General features: G+C 35.6%; 2 protein-coding genes across 4 annotated transcripts; one reads left to right on the top strand and one right to left on the bottom strand.

The window, feature by feature from the left end:
- Nucleotides 1-1,464: 1,464 nt before the first annotated feature.
- LOC110791901 (transcription factor MYB41) lies at nt 1,465-15,042 on the bottom strand. Of its 3 annotated transcripts, XR_008924356.1 has the most exons (4): nt 8,713-8,969; nt 7,435-7,532; nt 3,952-4,046; nt 1,728-1,996 (listed from the first exon to the last, which is right to left on the bottom strand). XR_008924356.1 is itself a non-coding variant. In XM_056833444.1 (3 exons), the coding sequence occupies exons 1-3, from the start codon at nt 15,040-15,042 to the stop codon at nt 1,993-1,995; spliced, it is 942 nt and encodes a 313-aa protein (XP_056689422.1). In that variant the 3' UTR covers nt 1,465-1,992. The 3 variants fall into 3 exon arrangements, 1 of the variants encoding a protein (XP_056689422.1); XM_056833444.1 differs by lacking the exons at nt 7,435-7,532; nt 8,713-8,969 and adding an exon at nt 14,789-15,042 and having other exon boundaries at nt 1,465-1,996; nt 3,363-4,046; XR_002534234.2 differs by lacking the exon at nt 3,952-4,046 and having other exon boundaries at nt 1,737-1,996.
- On the top strand, nt 4,567-5,904 carry LOC110791894 (pre-mRNA-splicing factor SLU7-A-like). Its single transcript, XM_056833445.1, has 3 exons — nt 4,567-5,008; nt 5,369-5,532; nt 5,639-5,904. The coding sequence occupies exons 1-3, from the start codon at nt 4,993-4,995 to the stop codon at nt 5,828-5,830; spliced, it is 372 nt and encodes a 123-aa protein (XP_056689423.1). The 5' UTR covers nt 4,567-4,992; the 3' UTR covers nt 5,831-5,904.
- Nucleotides 15,043-20,037: the final 4,995 nt, after the last annotated feature.

Raw genomic sequence — 20,037 nt, forward strand, 5'->3', positions numbered from 1 at the left:
TCCACATATTTAACCGATCTTTTTAGACGTGTCGAGGAAGTAGTAATAACTATCTTTATCGGAATCAATTTACTTTCTTTTGCAATATTATACGAAGTAAAATTTGAAATTATACTCCCTTCATCTCTTATTGTTTGCTCAATTTCTTTTTTTTTTTGGTCAAATTTTAAAAAATTCAACCATGCATGAATTACAGTTAACCTGTAAAAAAATATTATGATCATGTGAGATTTTATTAGACTCGGTTCGATGTATATTTTGATAATATAATATCGACTTTCTAGGATTTTACGTGAGTAAAATTAGAGAAATTTGTGTATTAAGTCACGTTTTCTAGACCGTGAAAGTTAATGGAGCATACAGTAAAGGACAGAGAGAATACGTCGATACGAACTATAATTTATATACATCCATAATAAGACCAAACCTCCAAAACAAAAAAAGACACCACTCAACCAAACCCTTTAACAAACATCTCAGATTCTCAGGTCATATCACATGCATGCAAGACAATGATCATGTAGTTGGTCGTATCCTCTTCATCATTGGCGCTGTAAATTGAGGACTCCACTGTTGTACAATTTTACCGGGCCTTTCTGTATCACAGATGTTTTGGTGTTCAATTATCTTTTAATTGGGCCTGTACCCTAAAAACCCAGTATGCATAATAACAACATAACTCAACTTCGGAGCTTCCTTTATCAAGGTTCTACACCTCTCAAAGTCTCTCAAATGAAGGTGATCAAAATTCGAGTCGGGACGGGTTTAACACAAAAAATAATGCACAAATCCATAGATTTGGCACGGGATTTAGTTGACCGAAAGGGCTTTTCCGGGCCGAGCTCGGGTTTTGGTCTTAATTTACATGTTTTATGCTACCAAAACCCACATTATTCGGGTCGGGTAGGGTCAACCCAGCAGGCCGGGCTATAGTTGATCATATCTACTCTCAAGCAGCCCAAGACCCATTTGTAATAAAGCACATCCGCATTTATTACCCAAACACTATAAATATGTCGTCTTTGTGCATAACGTTCGTTTATTGTCTTCACACACACTCTAACCTAGAGAGAATTTTCTACTCCCGAACCTAGTACTTACTTAGACATCGGAGGGGCTTTCCTCGGAACACCTCAGAGGCTAGTTAATCTTACTTGTGTGGAGGTATTCTCGACCTACAACATCCAAGAACAAGCTAGATTATCTTACACTAAAGAAAGGATCGGGCCTTCATTACGAAGCCCATTTATTTCATACCCGGAACAACAAATAGCGCGTTGATTGATTTTAAATGAACAAAATAATGAAGAATAATTGTAACAAGTATGTATGAAACGAGAAAATTAAGTTGAATATAGAATGGAATAAATATTACGGAGTATAAGTATTATAGAGTATAGAAAATACTTCGTACAATTGTCACTACAGGAATTTGTATCTTTAACGACAACCTAATTACGACGGGTCAAAAATTCCGTCGCAAAAGCCTTTTGCGACGGGGCTAACAACCAAACAATGACAGGAATAACCGTCGCAAATGTCTTTTACGACGGGTTTACGACAAATTTACGACGGGATTTCTATTAACGACGGCCCCCTTTTATGACGGGTTCGCGACAGGAAATCCCGTCGTTAATCAACGATTATTGGCCTTTCGCGACGGGATTTCCCGTCGTTAATAGTACCATTTCTTGTAGTGTGTATTCGATCTATATACTTTTATGTGTACAATAAACTCAATCATAATGTGACAACATTCTCTACTAATTAAACAATGAAAAATTTGATCCGACCCGTAAAGCTTTATACAAATGTGTATGCCTTATACATATGTTCAATCACCCCGTAATATACCCAAAAAATTAAATAAAAAAGAATTTGAAACAATTTTTCTTATAAAGTGTTTAACTCAGATCAACCCATTTCTCTTGAATCTCACGGTAATGTATACGTCCTCCATGCTGCCCATGCACCACGAAGTTTACTGCCGGGTTAACTGCATGGCAAGTAATTAACCACGTTAACATTTGAGATAAATCAATTAATTAACCAAATGAGATAAATTATACTCCCTCGGTAATTATTTAAGAGATACACTTGGCCGGGCACGCGTATTAAGAAAAAGAATTGAAAGAAATAAAGTAATAAAATAAGTGGGGTTGAGTAGATATTTTAATAAGAAAAAACAAGTGGGGACCATGTCAATTTAGGGAGTGGGGATGGGGGTGGAGTGTAGATATATTATTTAATTAGATGGTGGGATTGATAAGTTACTAAAAATGTCAAGTGTATCTCTTAAATAAATACGGCCGGAAAAGACAAGTGTATCCCTTAAATAAATACAGATGGAGTAATTACATCAACAAATGCATCTTAAAATTATTTACTTGATTTTTTTCACTTAGCGGTGGATTTTTGTAATTCCTTACAAAATAATCAAATATAGTGTATAATATTTTTACAAGTAGGTGTAAGTTTTTCTGAAATATATACACCGAAAGTAATTGTGTCAAAGTTGTGTTTTGGAAAATGAAAATAATTGTATGTGTATCCCCTTCGGTATCACGGCTAATTTTCAGTTTTAGGATTTTTTATTAGTTTTGAAAGTCATATGATTTTTATTGAATCATGAACTAAAAAACCGTTATACCTATAGTAATCATGTAAATTTTAAAAACTGATAACAAAAATCGAAAACAATTTTTTACGACTTTCATGCTTTTGTTACTAGTGTTCTAGAAAAACAGAAAGCGGGAAAACAAATATATTAAATAAACCGGTAAGAAAAAGAGAGTAATTAAACATGTAAAATAGGGTATAAATAACATCTATTACTTTCGTTTTAGAAAGATCTTTATACTTAATATTTGCACGGAATCCGATGTAATGTTTGACCGCTAATATATCCATTTTTGTATAGAAAAAAGTACTATCTATAAAATACATTTTGAGAAGAATCTAACAAGCACTACAAGAATTTGTATCTTTAACGACAACCTAATTACGACGGGTCAAAAATCCCGTCGCAAAAGCCTTTTGCGACGGGGCTAACAACCATACAATGACGGGAATAACCGTCGCAAATGTCTTTTACGACGGGTTTACGACGAATTTACGACGGGATTTCTATTAACGACGGCCCCCTTTTATGACGGGTTCGCGACAGGAAATCCCGTCGTTAATCAACGATTATTGGCCTTTCGCGACGGGATTTCCCGTCGTTAATAGTACAATTTCTTGTAGTGAAGATATCTCATTATAATTTTTTATAGATATAATAGTGAGAATTTATGGTCAAAGTTTTAATTGTTGGACACATCTTTCAAAGCGTAAAAACTTAATGAAACGGAGACAATACTTACTTAATGAATTCTTTCCAAAAGTCACTATCACCATCATCTAAAAGCTTTTCCCAACCTTCAAACAAGTCAGCAGTTGCTGTGGAGTTTGTGTTGCTCTCAATTTGGTTAATAGTTGAACCCTCTAGGGTTTCAAAAGTTGTACTAGTAGTACTACTTAAACTCTTATTATGATTAGTATCCAAACTTGTATTATACAATTCTTGTGTATAATCATACTTATTATTATTATGATCAACTATTATTTGGTTTGGACCGTAATTTGGAGCTTGATAAAACCCTTGATTATTATTATTGCCAATAATACCATTAACATTAGGAATTAATCCTAAGTTTAATGCCATATTTTGGTGTATATTTGGAAGAGATAATGATGAATTATTGCTTGTGTTAAGGATTTGGAAAATGTTTTGTAAGACTTGTAGTTTGGCTACTTCGGCCACAACGTTTGGTTGTATAGTAAGGGCATTATTGATGTCCCAATTAGCTAAAGGGTTGTACCCTAAATTTTGTGGGGTGGTTGAAAGAAGTTGAGAGAGATTAGCTAAGAGATTAAGATCATTTCTTGGCTTATGAGTAACTGGATTAATACCCATTTGTAGAAGCTTCTTCCTTAAATTTGTGTTCCAATAATTCTTAATCTCATTATCTGTTCTTCCTGGTAGATCAGCTGCAATCTTTGACCACCTATCAAAATTTGACACACAAATACAATAAGCAAAATTAATAAATGTCACATACTCCCCTTTTTTTTTTTTTTTTTTGATTTACGCTAAACTCTTGTTTCAGAGAGAGGCGGTTGGGTGTAAGAAAAATGTAGAAAAAGTAAAAGAGAGGTAATAAATTAATGAGTATTTCGTAACAATAGATATAGTAGAAGAGAGAAGATGATAAGGTATAACTATTATGGGAAATAAATTAAGGGTAAGAAGGTAAAAAATTATTGACAAAAATAGAATAAAGAATGATTAAGCGGGTAGAAAACAAAACACCTCTTTCTGAAAAGTAAAACATAAAATAAACGGATTTTTCATGAAATACCCTTCAATTTTCACGAAATTCACCAAATGCCCCTCGACTTTCAGAAATTCACCAAATGCCCTCCACCTTTAACATAACTCCCAAACTACCCTTACACTTAACGGACGTAAAGTCTCCGTTAACATAACTTTACTGTTTTACCCTTATTCCAAGTATTTCTTCTACTTTTAACAGAACAAACTCCTCCCAAAACTCTCTCACTTTCTCTCTCATCAGCAACAATGGCACCATTGATGCAACTGTAGCTTGAGGGTTTGTCAACAACCCACATAATAAAATCATGATTTCATACCACCACCATTCCAGGCAAACTGAAATGCAGCTTGGGATTGCCAAGTTGACGAGCGTCTTCCACCGCATTTTCCGACCTTCACATTCACTAACTTTCTCTCTCCTGCAGAATTAATGAAACCTCCAATCTTCTAGAATCTAAACAAAATTAAGAAGCCCGTGGAGGAGAAGAAGGCCGCTGCGCCGAGAAAGATCCGGTTGAGAAGAAGAAGGGGGGAGTAGAAGGGCCTCCGCCACCCTCACCGCCCTCTCTTTCTTTGTCCTCCAATCACCAATCGAAAGCTTAAACTATTAATCAATAATGGCGATTGCATCAGGTATGATTTCAACTGGAATTTGCAATTCGACACTTTTTAGGGTTTTGGTATATAGCTTTTAGATTTTATTGGATGAATTGCTTGATTTAATTCGAATTGTTCGTGTAAATGGGATGAATTTCTTGATTTAATTTGAATTTTTCGTATATTCAATTGCGTGTAATCCCTAATTCATGATTGTTGAGTTTAGATATCTTGTTAATTTTACTCGAAATTTGATTTTTTGTTTCGCCGGTAAAAATATATCTTGTTAAACTGGAGCTGTATATGAATTGTTCGTGTAATTAGAGGTTTTCGAAACACTGAACGATTATTGCGCTATTGGAGATGTTTCTAAATTGATTATGGGGAAATTTGCAGTGGCGTTTAAGTCTAGGGAAGACCATAGGAAGCAGTTTGAATTAGAGGAAGCTCGTAAAGCTGGGCTTGCGCCAGCTGAGGTTGATGAAGATGGAAAAGAGATTAATCCTCACATTCCGCAGTATATGTCTTCTGCTCCTTGGTATCTCAATTCGAATAAGCCGGTGAGTTTCCGATACTTTTATAATCAAGTTTCTTTATGTTCTTTGATTTTGGTGGTATTGATAGAACATTAAGAACTGACCATCCAAATTTTTGGTGGATCTTCAGAGTTTGAAGCATCAAAGGAAGTGGAAATCGGATCCGAATTACACCAAATCGTGGTATAACAGAGGTGAAAAAGGTTTTCAGGCATCAAAGAGATTGATGTTCCAGACTATGCACAACCGAGTTCTAAGTGTCTTTTATTGGTGGAAAGAAAATAGACCGGTGGTGCTCTATGTGTCTTTCAATCCCTCCTAAAAGCAGTGATTATTGACAAAACAACTTTTGTAATTTTGTTGATTACACCACTTGATTGAAGAAAGTTAGCCTAATCGAGTATTTAAAACCCTGGTTATAACATATTAAGTGAGTATGAATTTAAGGCATAATGACCTTACCAATACTACTCTTGTTCGGTTGGCCATAAAACTTAAAGTAATCAGTTAAATGACAGAGATAACAATGAAATAGTAGGACTATAATATGCGACTGAAATGGCGGAACACCCAAAGAATTCCGCCTTCTAATAAAGAGATTGTAAGACCTTTACACAATAATGTTTCAAGTGTATATAGGAAGAATAAGGGCTCAAGGTTTCGCGCTAACGCAAATAAATCTTATTTCAAATTAGCAACGGTCAAAATGTTTCGGAATTCAGTCTAGCAAATTTTTTGTTTGGTACTTTGTGATGAAACTACAACAAAACAATTTGGTAACAACAACAAGCACTCAGAACATGGTTATTTATACTAAAACAATAAGCAACGGCTATTTTTCAATTCCAAAAATCCGTTGGGCTTTAAAAAGGTAAATTTTAGATTTGGGCATTTGGTGATTTATTTTTTAATTTAGAGATATTTGGTGAAATAATTTACAATATAGGGGCATTTGGTGAATTAGAAAGTAGGCTAACGGAGGACTAACGGCGCGTCATTAGTAAGGGTAGTTTGGGTATTATGTTAAAGGTGAGGGGCATTTGGTGAATTTCTGAAAGTCGAGGGGCATTTGGTGAATTTCGTGAAAATTGAGGGGTATTTCATGAAAAATCCGTAAATAAATCCTCTTTTCCAATTGCATATGTTATATAATGGAAATGAGTTTGCGCACCTTTACATTGAATGTCCATAGACCATAGTCCATAGTATTCGATCTCCATGTGCAATATGAGATTTTTTTTCATTAAATCTATCAAGGAAAATACATAGCTGTAGTGGCAAACATTCACATGAGGCATTTACACATATTCATTACCATTACTTCATTTTATGACTCTGCACACGATCAGCAGATTGTGTATAAAAGCTTCCAAATGCAAAGAGTGTCAAAAAGTTGCATATTGCAGTTAACTTCAGATAAGTGCCCAGGAAAGTTGGGGGAGGAGGATAGATAGGACTCATGGGGAAGAAAAAGGAAGAAAAGCTAAAAAGGCTCAATGATCTATTCATCCAAAAATAGGATAAAGTTTCCCTTCAAAACAAGGGAGTAGTTTAAGACCTGTGATTCGTGATTTTTATGCAATAAATCTTCGTATCATTCATGATTTGATAATAACAGCATCAGAAAGAATTACAAAGATGAAATATGGGGAAGTTTGTAAAAGAGCAAAGAAATGTCAAGAAATAAGGAAGAGCACATATTTAATTTGTAATCTTCTACTAGCCTTTCCCCCCTTGTTTTATAACCTTGGCAATGCATTTAAAAAAAACGAAGTAAAATAACACAAACTTGCAAGCATTCGAACCAAATGCATTGTGAAAGACTTCTTTAAATTATCTGCACCATGAAGTCATGAACAAACGACTCTAGTATACAAGATAAACAGAGCCCAAGAAAGGAACAGAACAAAGCGCAACAACTCATACCCGAGGCTTTCGCTAGTCATTGCTTCACATATTTGTACATGTGCAAAAAACCCGGACTTCACAACAAAGGCTTGAACTGTTCTCACATTTGCAATCACCTTAAAGATATCAAAATGGTAAAATTAGCACAAAGATAATACAAAACCGACACTCTAGAAGACAGCATTTAACAATCACCGCCAGGATTAGTGAATTAGTATTTAGAACCCATGGACACCACAATCACCCACGTCCCACGCTATGTCTAAACCCAGCAATGCAGCAAAAACAAGCCCGGGATATTACAGAAAAAAATCTGAAGTTTGGTATCAGTACCCTTAAACCAAGTGGAGTCCATAGAAAATAGTAATTAGCTTATGTAGCCATGAATGGAAATATGTTCCTTTATTGGTGATGATTGTAAGTATTAAGAGAAAAGCACCTTTATAACAAAATTGAATCTGAGACACAAGAACGATAGGCAAGGACATAGGCCAAGATTCACAAGAATATCAACTGCATAATCTGATCCCAAATATTTCTTTTATTGGTGATTGTTGTTAATTTGAAGAGAAAACCACCAATCATCTTGAACTGAGGAACAAGACTACAAGAGCCATGGTGCCAAGTACAAAAACCAAAATTATCCAAGCCACAAACTTTAGTTTGGACAAAGCCAGATGCAACAAAAACATTCGAACTTAATATAGTGATCAAGCCTGATATGAAAGCAACAACTTTTAGACTTTTAGTTTCAAAGGTTCCAAGTCCAGTTCTTAAAATCCTCTAATTGGCAGGTGTGACAGTAAAATCACATCCATCCCATTATTATCACCTCAATACATCATCACCAGGACGAGGAATCGCAGACAGGAAATCATTAAAACAAACTGACAAAGTGAAGGAGTTACATGCTTCCCAAATCATGAGGTACCCTAAGAGACATAATAAAATTTGAGCTAGAAGTAAACTGAAGCATTAAGAACAAAGCCTTTAATAGCGAGGAACCCTACAGAAGTAGAAAATAATAAGTTCTATCACTTCTACATATGTAAAGCCAATACCAATTAACAGCAAATTAACTGCAAGACTAATCAACAATTGTGGATGTAAACTAGCCAAGTTCGTCAAATCCTGTCTACATCATAAGCCTTCGTGGAACAATTGTGCGAGAACAAAATTTCTATTTACACCTTTCAACCCAAAAGCAAAAACCCCAATGAAATCAAAAGGTGAACATATAAGTTTGGAGCCTACATTGTAGTAAGAAAGCGTAATTGAGAAGTGCGAATTCATTACCTTGGAGTTGATCGAAAAACAGGAAGCAAACAATTGCAGTATTTGATTGGTGATTCAAATTGTTCAATGGTCATAGTTCCAGAAGCTTCATCCTTGAGATATACAGTATTATCCCGATTCCCAATTATTATTGAATGTGATAATTTCAATTTTCAGCTATTGAATTGTTGAGGCCTCCTTTCACCGGGAGAAAGTGGGGGATTTGAACTTGAACTAGATATGACAACGGGAGATATCTTAGAACCCTAACCGCTAGGAGAAAATGGGTTATCTCAAATTAAATAAATATGGTCGTGGGCCAGGTCGGGCCGGAAAATCTGGCCCGATATGGTCCTGAAAATTGCACGGCTCGGCACGAGCACGAAGTCATGGTCCATGGGCCGGGCCTGGGTCACATTTGAAAGTGTCTATCTCGCTATCCGAACGCGGTTAATCCTATAGGCTTTTCGATACTGTCATTCATCTTACCAAAAAATGTTAAAAAATTTACGCGATTTTCTTAAGTACTACTACTTCTTTTTGTTCTTTTATACCTGCACATTTATCTTTTTCACATTTCACAATGTATTTTTTAGTCATCGTCTCATCGATATCTAAAATAATCCAAAATCTAATAAAACCTCGCATGACCAATTATATATTTATTTAAAGACATACCATCAAATACGTTCAAAGTATATATGTGATTAGTTAAAAATTCAAAGCATTTCCTTAAGTAAATATAAGTATTTCCTTTGTGGCATAATGTTTTTCCATTTTCTTTTATGGTTGTCCCAACATGATCTTTCCATTTCAATTCTTTCATTTTTTAAATTCATGTTTTTTCATAATATACTCTTATAAATTATCTTCTAATAACGCGTATGCGTGCCATTAATTTTTATAAAAACTGTGACCACATTGAATAATTTAAATGGAGAAGTGCTTTTATAGTATTAATTCAATGATGAGTTGAACATAACAAAACATTATTTATTATTTTCTTCCAATATTAAAGTGTCTACTTTTTTATAAAAATACAAATAAAAATATATAATAATAATTGCAAATTATATATATATTCCAAATTCCTTACTTAAAGGTGAAAAACATCAAATGGGAAAATTATGAGACGGAAGAAGTACATATCAAACTCTCAAACTATCAGTTCTTCGACAAACATCTACTACCAATGATGTCTTGAACTAGTGGTTTAGACTAAGGGACTGTGCACAATAGATCTCGGGTTCGAATCTCCCCACCCTCATTTGTAATTTATATTGTCCTTGTGACTCATTCATCCCGAAAAAAAACTACCTAACTAATTAGGTCATATCATAGATGTATTAGTGTATCACTTTCAAATTTTCATCAGGGGAAGTTGTTGTCCATTCTCAATTTCTCAGTTGTTAATACGAAATGATCATTTATATTCTTCATTAATTTGAGGGGGAGTCCTGAAGAAATAGGGATATAGTTTTATGTATTTTGAAAATTAAGTCGAAGAATATTTGGTGCATTTTATATCATAACAATCAAGACGGTTGCACGCATGCACTTATTCTGAGAAGGCTAGTTGTATGAGATAATTCCTTGAACTCAATTAAAGGTCCCAAGGCCCAAATCCGTGGAACCTAATTTTGCTCTATGGCCTAAATCCCACGAGCCACTATAAATACCCATTTATAGGGAAATGAAAGTTGGGGGATTCCTTTTCACTATCCCTCCATGGCCCTGTTAGCTGGTTAGTGGTTAAGTAGCGGTTAGCGGCGAATAGTAGCGGGATCATGGTTAGCTGTTAAAATAGCGGGTAACTAATATGAGTGTTCGGTAAAAGTAGCAGTTGATATTGTAAAATAATAAATAGATAAAACTAGAATATTGTATAAAACTTTATTATAAAATGGTTATTCGCTACCTTAAACGATACTGCCGAACACGCCCTCTCTATTACATTATACTAAAACAGACACCAGGAATAACACGTGTCACTTTCTGGTGTAAAATATTCCCGCCAAAACTATTTTCCTAAAAAATCTTTATTTTTTTATTTACTTTTCTTTTTTTATGAACCGTTTATGTATAGAAATATTTCATTTGAATAGATTATGAACGGATTACAAAAAAAATAGTCAAATAATTTTAGATTTTTCGTGCCTGCACGAGACCTAATCTAGTATGATATATCAGACACTAATTTGGGTGTCGGAGGCCCGGATTTGGGGAAACTACCCGAGTACTCGGGCTTGGAGTTCACCTTGCACGAACTCATATCTATGTACAAGATCTGAAGACCTAACCACATCACAAGATTGCAATACAATTAACAATAAGTTTAATAATTAACGCACGTATTTACAGGAAGACTTTTCAAGGGCTACCATAAAATTGTAGTCATTGTAGTTGCTTTTAATCTCAACCCTTTAATTTCTAAGACTAATATTAACCATTCGATTGTTTGACTATTACATTTCTAAAAAGTTAATTTTTTTTAAAAAAAAACACAATAAATAAAATGTATTTTAGTTTTAATTTTTGAGGAAACCGTTCTTTCAAAAAAATAAAAATTCATTGTTCAGTAAACAACTGATACCTCAGGCAACATTTTTTGCAATCTCCATCGTTGTGCCTCCAAAATGAAAGCCATGATATTGCCAAATTATTCCGTATCCGTGTGTTCAATGTTTATTTTATCTTGAAGTGAAGACATTATCATTGTTGTCAACATATCATTATCTCCATTAATGTCCATCCAAATGAAACAACATAAAATTTAACATATCGGAAAAAATGCCAGATACATATATATCACCATTAATAATGATCAACTACTTTTCTTTTCTCTTTCATATTCTATACAATTTGTGAAATTGGTTTTTAACTGCTTCGATCAATAAATTTCAATGTCGTATATGTTTTAACAGACACAATATGATTTAAAAATCTGAAATTTAGAAATCAATTATGGAAGCAGATAAATTGGATGGTAAGAAACTGAAATTTTCGTATGTTGATATTAATTTTATTCTAATGAACTATTTAATTGTTAAGATATTTTAAATTACCAAGTCAACCTAATAAACGGTCTAGATTTAATTTAGAAAATCAACGGTTTTGATCAAATAATTACAATGGCTACAGAATTATTGTAGCCATTGTAAAACTATCCGTATTTACAAGGACAATAATATTTACAAAACAATAGTATGGAAATTTTGACAGTTTAGTATTTCGATCATCAAACGGTGAGCAACTTTTAAAGTGGTAATTTATCTTTGAACGCACAAAAGAAGCCAAGAAGGGGCATGGATGATGCCATGAATGATGAAGTTTTGTGTTGCGGCGAGGTGGTGAACCATGCATATACTTCTTTACTGCAGGCATGAGAATTATAAGCCACGTTAACATAATAAGTTAATAACATCAACTGTAAAAAAAAAAAAAAAAAAAAAAAATCCAAATTTGTGTTTGAAAGTAATATTATTTCTGTCTCATTTTACTTGCATTACTTTAACGTTGTACTCCCCCAGCCTCATCTTTTTGCCCCATTTTGACCAAAAAAATTCTTATAAAAATTGTCAAAATAATTGTGTCATTTAAAAAAGAACAGAGAAATATGGGATAAAGTTATGTTACTCCCTACATTCCACAATACTTACAACAGTTGACAGGACGCATAATTTTAGGACGTGAGTTGAATATTTAAGGAAATTAATAAACCTTACACGGGGATGAATGGGGGTATTTTGTTTGTTGTTTCTCAAAAGTCAAAACCATCAAGGAGGAAGAAATAAGATATTCGAAAACTATAAAGGTCGCAACATGTGACCTTTAAGCCGTGTCACAATGTTTACATGACATGCTTATGTGTCATAATTTAAATTGGAAACCAAAATATTTAACTTATACTAATCTATGCCCGTGCTATTGCATGGGTACCTATTAAAAGTATAAAATCTCTTAAACGACGCTGTTAAACATAATGTATTTGTGTGGCAATACCAAAATGAATCTAAACATTGTATGAGCACGTCAAAAAACATAAACTCCGAAGTAAGAAGCTAAAAAACATCCAAAATTAAGTTGTATATCCATGATGGTCTAAAAACATTTGAAATAGTAAAATTGATTATGTAGATACTTTAATTTTGTTGACATCTTCTTGTAAATAATGAAATTAAATTGGAAACCAAAATATTTAACTTATATATCCTAATATACATGTTTAAAAAAAGTAGGAAAATCTTAATATTCTAATTTTTTTTCATTCTTTATGTCGACTACCTTATTTACATATTTTCATAGTAAAAATATTGCATTGATAGTAAAAATATTATGATGACTCATAGCCGTGGCGCCTATATGACCAATTAAACTCCGACACATAAGATTGCGATAATTAAATGTTGTCGCAACTTACAACCTTTATCATCACCCACTAAGAAAATAACTGTAGTCCCTTACCAAAAATTAATAAAAGTGTCACTACAGCCAAAGAAAGGCAAGTGTTGTGAATATTCTAGATCTGAGGGAACATATCTTAACGTAACTAATATATAACAAAACTCTATCACACACGATATTCTATCATTTGAGATAACTCAGATAAGTATGTTACCTCAACAGAGTTCGTTCAAAAAATACTTACATTTGTAAAGATATCTTTCCAGAAATCGGTCGTCTCGATATCATCAAGTAGGATACTTCCCCGATTCTCAAAGACGTGACCAGTTGTGGAAGTTAAGGCAGAGGATCCATTTGTTGTGTCGTAGTTTATGTTACACCCAATCTGGTTAACAGTTGAAGCCGCTTCAGAAGAATTAGGAAGTCCATAATCATCTAGGGCCAAACTTGAACATGATTCTAGGGTACAATCATTTTTATGATCAACCATTATTGCTTGATTTGGTTCCACGTAATTTGTAACTTGGCATAAACCTTGAGAACTCGAACATGTAACAGTATTGTTATTGGTATTATGAGTGTTACTTGGCATAGTTTTAGTGGGAAGTGATGATGAACTACTAATTAAAGCACCTAAATCTTGTGGGGAGATTTTAAGGACTTGGGACAGAATGTCTAGGAAATTTTGATCAGATTTTGGCATGTGAGTAACTGGATCAATACCCTTTTCTATCAGTTTTTTCCTTAATTTGCTGTTCCAGTAGTTCTTTATCTCATTATCTGTTCTCCTTGGAAGATGACTTGCAATCTTTGACCACCTATTTATGAGAAAAATAGGAGTAAGTTTTTGAATCACATGTAAATTTATGTAGGTAAAAAGAAGGGATTATGCTGAATCAATACATATCATAAGTTAACTAGCCCAACTATTCTTGTTTTTGCATGTTTGAGCCACTTTCAAGCATTTTGTAGATAATGGGGCTTGACCCGGCCCTGTGACCTACAAGTCACAAGGGGAGTTTTCCACCAACTGCACTAATTTGTGTCGGTTATATACGAAGTATATAACTTTGCTAAATAAATACTAAAAAGTATGGTGGTAACTTGTAATTAGAGTTTTACTCATTTCAATCCCATACTTCATATGCATGGAGTATCAAAAATTCGCAAATCAAACACCTAAAGGGATGTTTGGTTCTTAGAATAGTATGAGTTTGGAATCAGAAATGAAACTTAATTGTTAATATCTTGTGTTTGGTTTTGTCCATGAACAATGTTGACATGTTGTTTTCTTTTATTTTATACTTAAAAGTTTGGTATGAGCCCCTATGGCCATATGAGTAAATATTCGTCTCTTCCTTGGATTTTTTTAAACCACATACCAGTACGTAGATTTCTTGTGGGTTTGAGAAATGAGTTTAGAATTTAAAATTTTCTTAAACAAACACGTATTAGGTATGGAATTTGTCTATCTTAAACCCATATCTCATACTTAAAACACGTGAACCAAACACCTTTGATGGAGTGCATGCAATTCATTGGTTTAGGTTAATTAAGACATTCATATAAAAAGAAATACCACCGTTTCAAACTGATCTTTACGATTACTGATTGCACAAATATTAACACAACAGAGGAAAATGTGTAAAAATTGAGTAAATATAGTAAAATAGGGATAAAGTAAAATATTTACTTATTCCCAAGAACAGAATGAAGCTTGATAATCAAGTCATCTTCCTCTTCAGTGAAGGGGCCGCGCTTAATGTGTGGATTCAAGTAATTAGTCCATCGCAATCTGCAACTCCGACCACCCCTCCTCAACCCGGCGGCGTTAGCGACATGTTTCCACCGCCCGTGGCCGTATTTTTTTACGTAAGAGACGAGCTTTTCATCTTCCTCCGGTGTCCATGGACCCTTCCTCAACTCAAAACGTGGACTTCTATCCATTCTAGCTAGAAAAAGGGAGGAGAATTAATGCATGTGATCAATTAATTAAATTGACTGTATATATTATACTTAATTAATTACAGATCGATGAGTATTTATTATGTGAGGGAGTAGGACGTACTCTACAAGATTAAGGGTTTGCGACTTAGTACACGAAAATTGCTAAAACACACAGATACGCACAATGTTCTCTCGCTTTATTAATGAAGGAAACAAAGCAGTACTTATACAAAGAAAAACCTTGAGCCAAAAGGCTTCTGCCAACACACGACACTAGCTAGAAGAATTAGGATAGGAAACAAATTTTACTTTCCTAAACACTATTAAACACTTAACATAAGGTATTCTGTTTAAATATACTCCGTATCAATTAATCTCTTCACCCCCCCTCAAGTTGGAGCGTGTAAGTTTAGAATGCCCAACTTGCTAAGGAGAAACTGAAACTGTTTAGTACCTAACGCCTTTGTAAATATATCTGCCAACTGAACTTCAGTAGGGACATACGAAGGTTGAATGAGACCTTCTTGAATTGCATCACGAACAAAGTGACAGTCTGCTTCAATATGTTTAGTACGTTCATGAAACACAGGATTTTGAGCAATATGAAGAGCAGACTGACTGTCACAATACAAATTAATCGCACTTGGATGGTGAACACCCAAACTAAGGAGCAAACCTTTTAACCACTTAAGTTCACAAGTAACGGCAGCCATTGAACGATACTCCGCTTCTGCAGACGAACGAGCCACGGTAGGTTGTTTCTTGGTTTTCCAAGAGATAGGGGAATTACCAAGGAACACCAACCAACCAGTGAGAGAGCGACGAGTTAAGGGACAAGCTGCCCAATCCGAGTCACACCAACCAGTGAGACTAAGTTTACTATCCCCCCGAAGCAAAATACCTTGTCCCGGGGTACCTTTCAAATATCGTACTACACGCAATGCCGCCTCCCAATGTTCTTGGCGAGGGGTTTGCATGAATTGAGACAAGACGTGGACAGAATAGGCCAAATCAGGCCTAGTGACTGCAAGATAAATGAGACGGCCAACTAGGCGCCTATATAACTCCGGATCATGAATTAATTCACCACTAGCTTGAGCCAATTTATGATTTTGTTCCATTGGTGTCATGATTGGTTTACCGCCTTACAAACCACTTTCTGCAACAATATCAAGAGCATATTTCCTTTGAGAAAGAAAAATACCTTCAGGGCCACGAGCCACCTCGATGCCCAAGAAGTACTTTAAGGCGCCAAGATCCTTCATATGAAAACACGTACTCAAATAATCTTTAAAGGCCTTCAACGCAGCGGAATCATTTCCTGCAATAATCAAGTCATCAACATACACCAACACATTCATCTGTACTTTCCCCTTTGTAAAGGTGAACAACGAGTAATCGGCATACGACTGCAGGAACCCATACGCCTTTAAAGCTGTCACAAGTTTAGCAAACCAACAACGAGGGGCTTGCTTAAGCCCATACAAGGACTTACGAAGTGACACACCATATTAGGGTTTGAAGTCTGAAAGCCTGGAGGAAGTTTCATGTACACTTCTTCCTCCAAATCACCATGGAGAAAGGCATTGTGAACATCCATTTGATGCAGCTCCCAATTCTTACATGCTGCAATGGCTAAGAAAACCCTGACTGTAACCATTTTTGCAACAGGCGCAAACGTTTCATTATAATCAATACCTTCTTCCTGATGATTGCCAAACACTACCAATCGAGCTTTTAGACGCTCAATGTTACCACTTGCATGAAACTTTATCCTGTAAATCCATTGACTACCAAGGGCTTTCTTCCCTGGAGGAAGAAACTCCATGGTCCAAGTACCATTTTCTTCAAGGGCATTAATTTCTTTTTGCATAGCTTCACGCCATCCTGCATCTTTCATCGCTTCTTTAAATGATTTTGGTTCGCTTCCTGCAGTTATAGCTGCAAGGAAGATTCGGTGGAGCACAGAGAATTTGTCACAATTAACATAGAATGCTATAGGATAAGGATTACCTGAGGAAGTGACGGACGCAGATGAACTCGGAGATGGACTATTTTGGCATACTGTATGAGTCACATAATCACGTAGCTTCACAGAGGGAAATTTATTACGTAAACCTTTCCCCAAATTTTCTTCACCAACTGCTTCCACAACCACTGGTTGATCATCCGTATGAGGTACTGAAGAGCTAGAAATAGGCGGCATTGTTGCATTCGGCATATTATGATCGTGAGCACGTAATACACCAAATTCCACATTATCTTCTACATTATTAAATTCATTTACTACTCCACTTAACTCCTCATTTTCATTTTCATTTACTACACCATTTAACTCCTCATTTTCATCTCCAATCAAACTAAATTCTTCTAAAAAATCATAGTCATTGCCTCCAGCAAAAGGAGCATCGTACGTATTATCAAGCACAAAATTTGCAGTGGTTTGATCTATAAACGGGAAAATTTCCTCATAAAACGTCACATCACGGGATACGAAAAATTCCTTAGTATCAAGATCATACAATTTCCACCCCTTTTTACCAAACGGATATCCCACAAACACACATTTACGACTTCGACTAGCAAATTTATCTCCTTTAGTCCGTTGATTATGAGAAAAACACAAACAACCAAAAACACGTAACTCTTCGTAATCTGGTAAGGCATCAAACAACATTTCATACGGACACTTTTTATTTAGGACCATAGATGGGGTGCGATTGATAAGGTGAGTCGCGGCTAGCACACATTCCCCCCAAAAATAAAGAGGCAATTTTCCTTGAAATCTAAGGGCTCGTGCTACATTTAAAATATGTCGATGCTTTCTCTCTACCCTACCATTTTGTTGAGGAGTTCCAACGCAAGAAGTTTGGAAAATAATACCGTTAGCCACAAAGTAGTCATTTAAACAATTGAACTCTGTTCCATTATCACTTCGTACTACTTTTATTTGTTTACCAAATTGTCTATCCACCATTGCAATGAACGACATAAACATCTTAAATACTTCTTTCTTGTCAACTAACAAGTACACCCACACGGCACGAGAAAAATCATCGACAATAGTTAAAAAATAACTAGCTCCACTTGAAGAAATTGTATTATAAGGACCCCATAAGTCACAATGTATTATCCCAAACATACAATTTGCTTTGTTCGTACTTAAAGGAAACATACTTCTAGAGTGTTGAGCCTTGTGGCATATTTCACACATTTTATTCAAACTTTCTTTACTATTACTACTAACACAAGGAAGTAATTTTACTATTTTCTGAGAAGGATGTCCCAAACGCTCGTGCCACAAGACCAAAGACTTCGAACCAGCCACCACATTCACCTTCACAGTCGATACATCCCGAAAATAGTATAGTCCATTCCTTAGTTCACTTGTGCCAATCAGCTCCCTCGAACGATGGTCCTGTAAAGCACATATGTTATTAGTAATTGTGACAAAGCAACTTTTGCTAGCAATAAGTTGTGATACGGAAAGCAAATTACAATTAAAGGAGGGAACATATAGAACATCATTGAGGATCAATGAACTAGAGAGTTTTACGTCCCCCTTTTTACATGCTTGGACTATTTTCCCATCAGGTAGTCCAACTGGGCTTAAATTTACGTCTTTTATGTTTGTCATTAATGACAGATTACCAGTCACGTGATTTGAACACCCCGTGTCAATTATCCACAATGTACTAAACAACTCACCATTCAAATGATCCGTAGAAGTATTAGAATTACCAAAGGCCGCAACGAGTGTTTTCCACTGATCTGCAGAAAATCCATGAGGTGGAGTTGACAATGGCTGCCCCACCGGCTGCGCACCACTGCCAGTGTCAGCTACATTTGCACGCACAGATTGCCCGCGACCTGAATTACCGCGGCCACCACCTCTACCCCTTCCTGTACTACCCCTTCCTTGTGAGCGAGTTTCCCACCACTCAGGGTAGCCAAGAAGATCAAAGCAATTGACCAATTCATGGCCTGATTTCTTGCAGTGTGAGCACATTAGTCCAGACTTATCTACTTTCTCAACTCGCCCTCTTCCACGGCCAAGGGTATTCACGAAAAAGCCGACCACTTCGGGCTTCTTTTCCACCGTGTCCTCATCAGCATCACCACATCTCACCCTCTCTTCTTGTATTACTTGATTAAAAGCTTTCTCAAGGGTAGGAAGTGGATCATAAGACAACAAATTAGACCGTATTTGGGCATAATACGGAGCATAAAGTCCCATCAAAAATTCCTGCAATTTATTATCTTCCCTTCGTTTCTCATGTTCAGCCCCTAATTCACACTTACACAATCCACACTTGCAGCAAATGATAGGTTCATGTTTTCCTAATTCATCCCACAAAACATTGAGTTTACCAAAATAAGTGGACACAGGCATAGTAGCAGTTTGTTCACAACGAGCAATTCGTGATTTTAATTGTTGAATTCGAGGTCCATTAACCACAGAGTAAAGAGATTTCAGATGATTCCACAACAGGTACGCATCATCATATTTAGATAGGTTAGTTTTTACCTCGGGATCGATAGTGTTCATGATCCACGAAACAAGCATAGCATGTAAAGTTTCCCAATCATCTTGTGTACATGGAGGCTCCGGTTTTCTGTATGTGCCGTTCAAAAATCCGAACTTTCTCTTAGATTTGAGAGCTGTCCTTACGTCTGCTGCCCAATCTTCATAATTGTCTCTCTTCAATTTCGTAGGAGTTATTAAATCGCCCGGGCGATCTTGAGGGCCTACAAAGAACGGTGAGGATGAGTCAAGTTTTGTAGGTGGAGTAGGAGGAGGAGTTTCACCATCTATTGCCATGGTTACAGGTTTAGAGTTTCTTTAGCCTTGAGGGCTCTGGTACCATGCTAAAACACACAGATACGCACAATGTTCTCTCGCTTTATTAATGAAGGAAACAAAGCAGTACTTATACAAAGAAAAACCTTGAGCCAAAAGGCTTCTGCCAACACACGACACCACTAGTAGAAAAA

The sequence above is a fragment of the Spinacia oleracea genome, chromosome 6, assembly GCF_020520425.1.
Source record: "Spinacia oleracea cultivar Varoflay chromosome 6, BTI_SOV_V1, whole genome shotgun sequence".
In the NCBI taxonomy this organism is placed as follows: Eukaryota; Viridiplantae; Streptophyta; class Magnoliopsida; order Caryophyllales; family Amaranthaceae; genus Spinacia; species Spinacia oleracea.

Excerpts from the sequence above, each read along its gene's own strand:
- LOC110791894 (XM_056833445.1), top strand. Across the intron at positions 5,533-5,638 it reads ATCTCAATTCGAATAAGCCG|AGTTTGAAGCATCAAAGGAA; the intron begins GTGAGTTTCCGA and ends GTGGATCTTCAG.
- LOC110791901 (XM_056833444.1), bottom strand. The coding sequence starts at position 15,042 with ATGGATAGAAGTCCACGTTTTGAGTTGAGGAAGGGTCCATGGACACCG. Across the intron at positions 4,047-14,788 it reads CATTCTGTTCTTGGGAATAA|GTGGTCAAAGATTGCAGCTG; the intron begins GTAAATATTTTA and ends AAATTTTGATAG.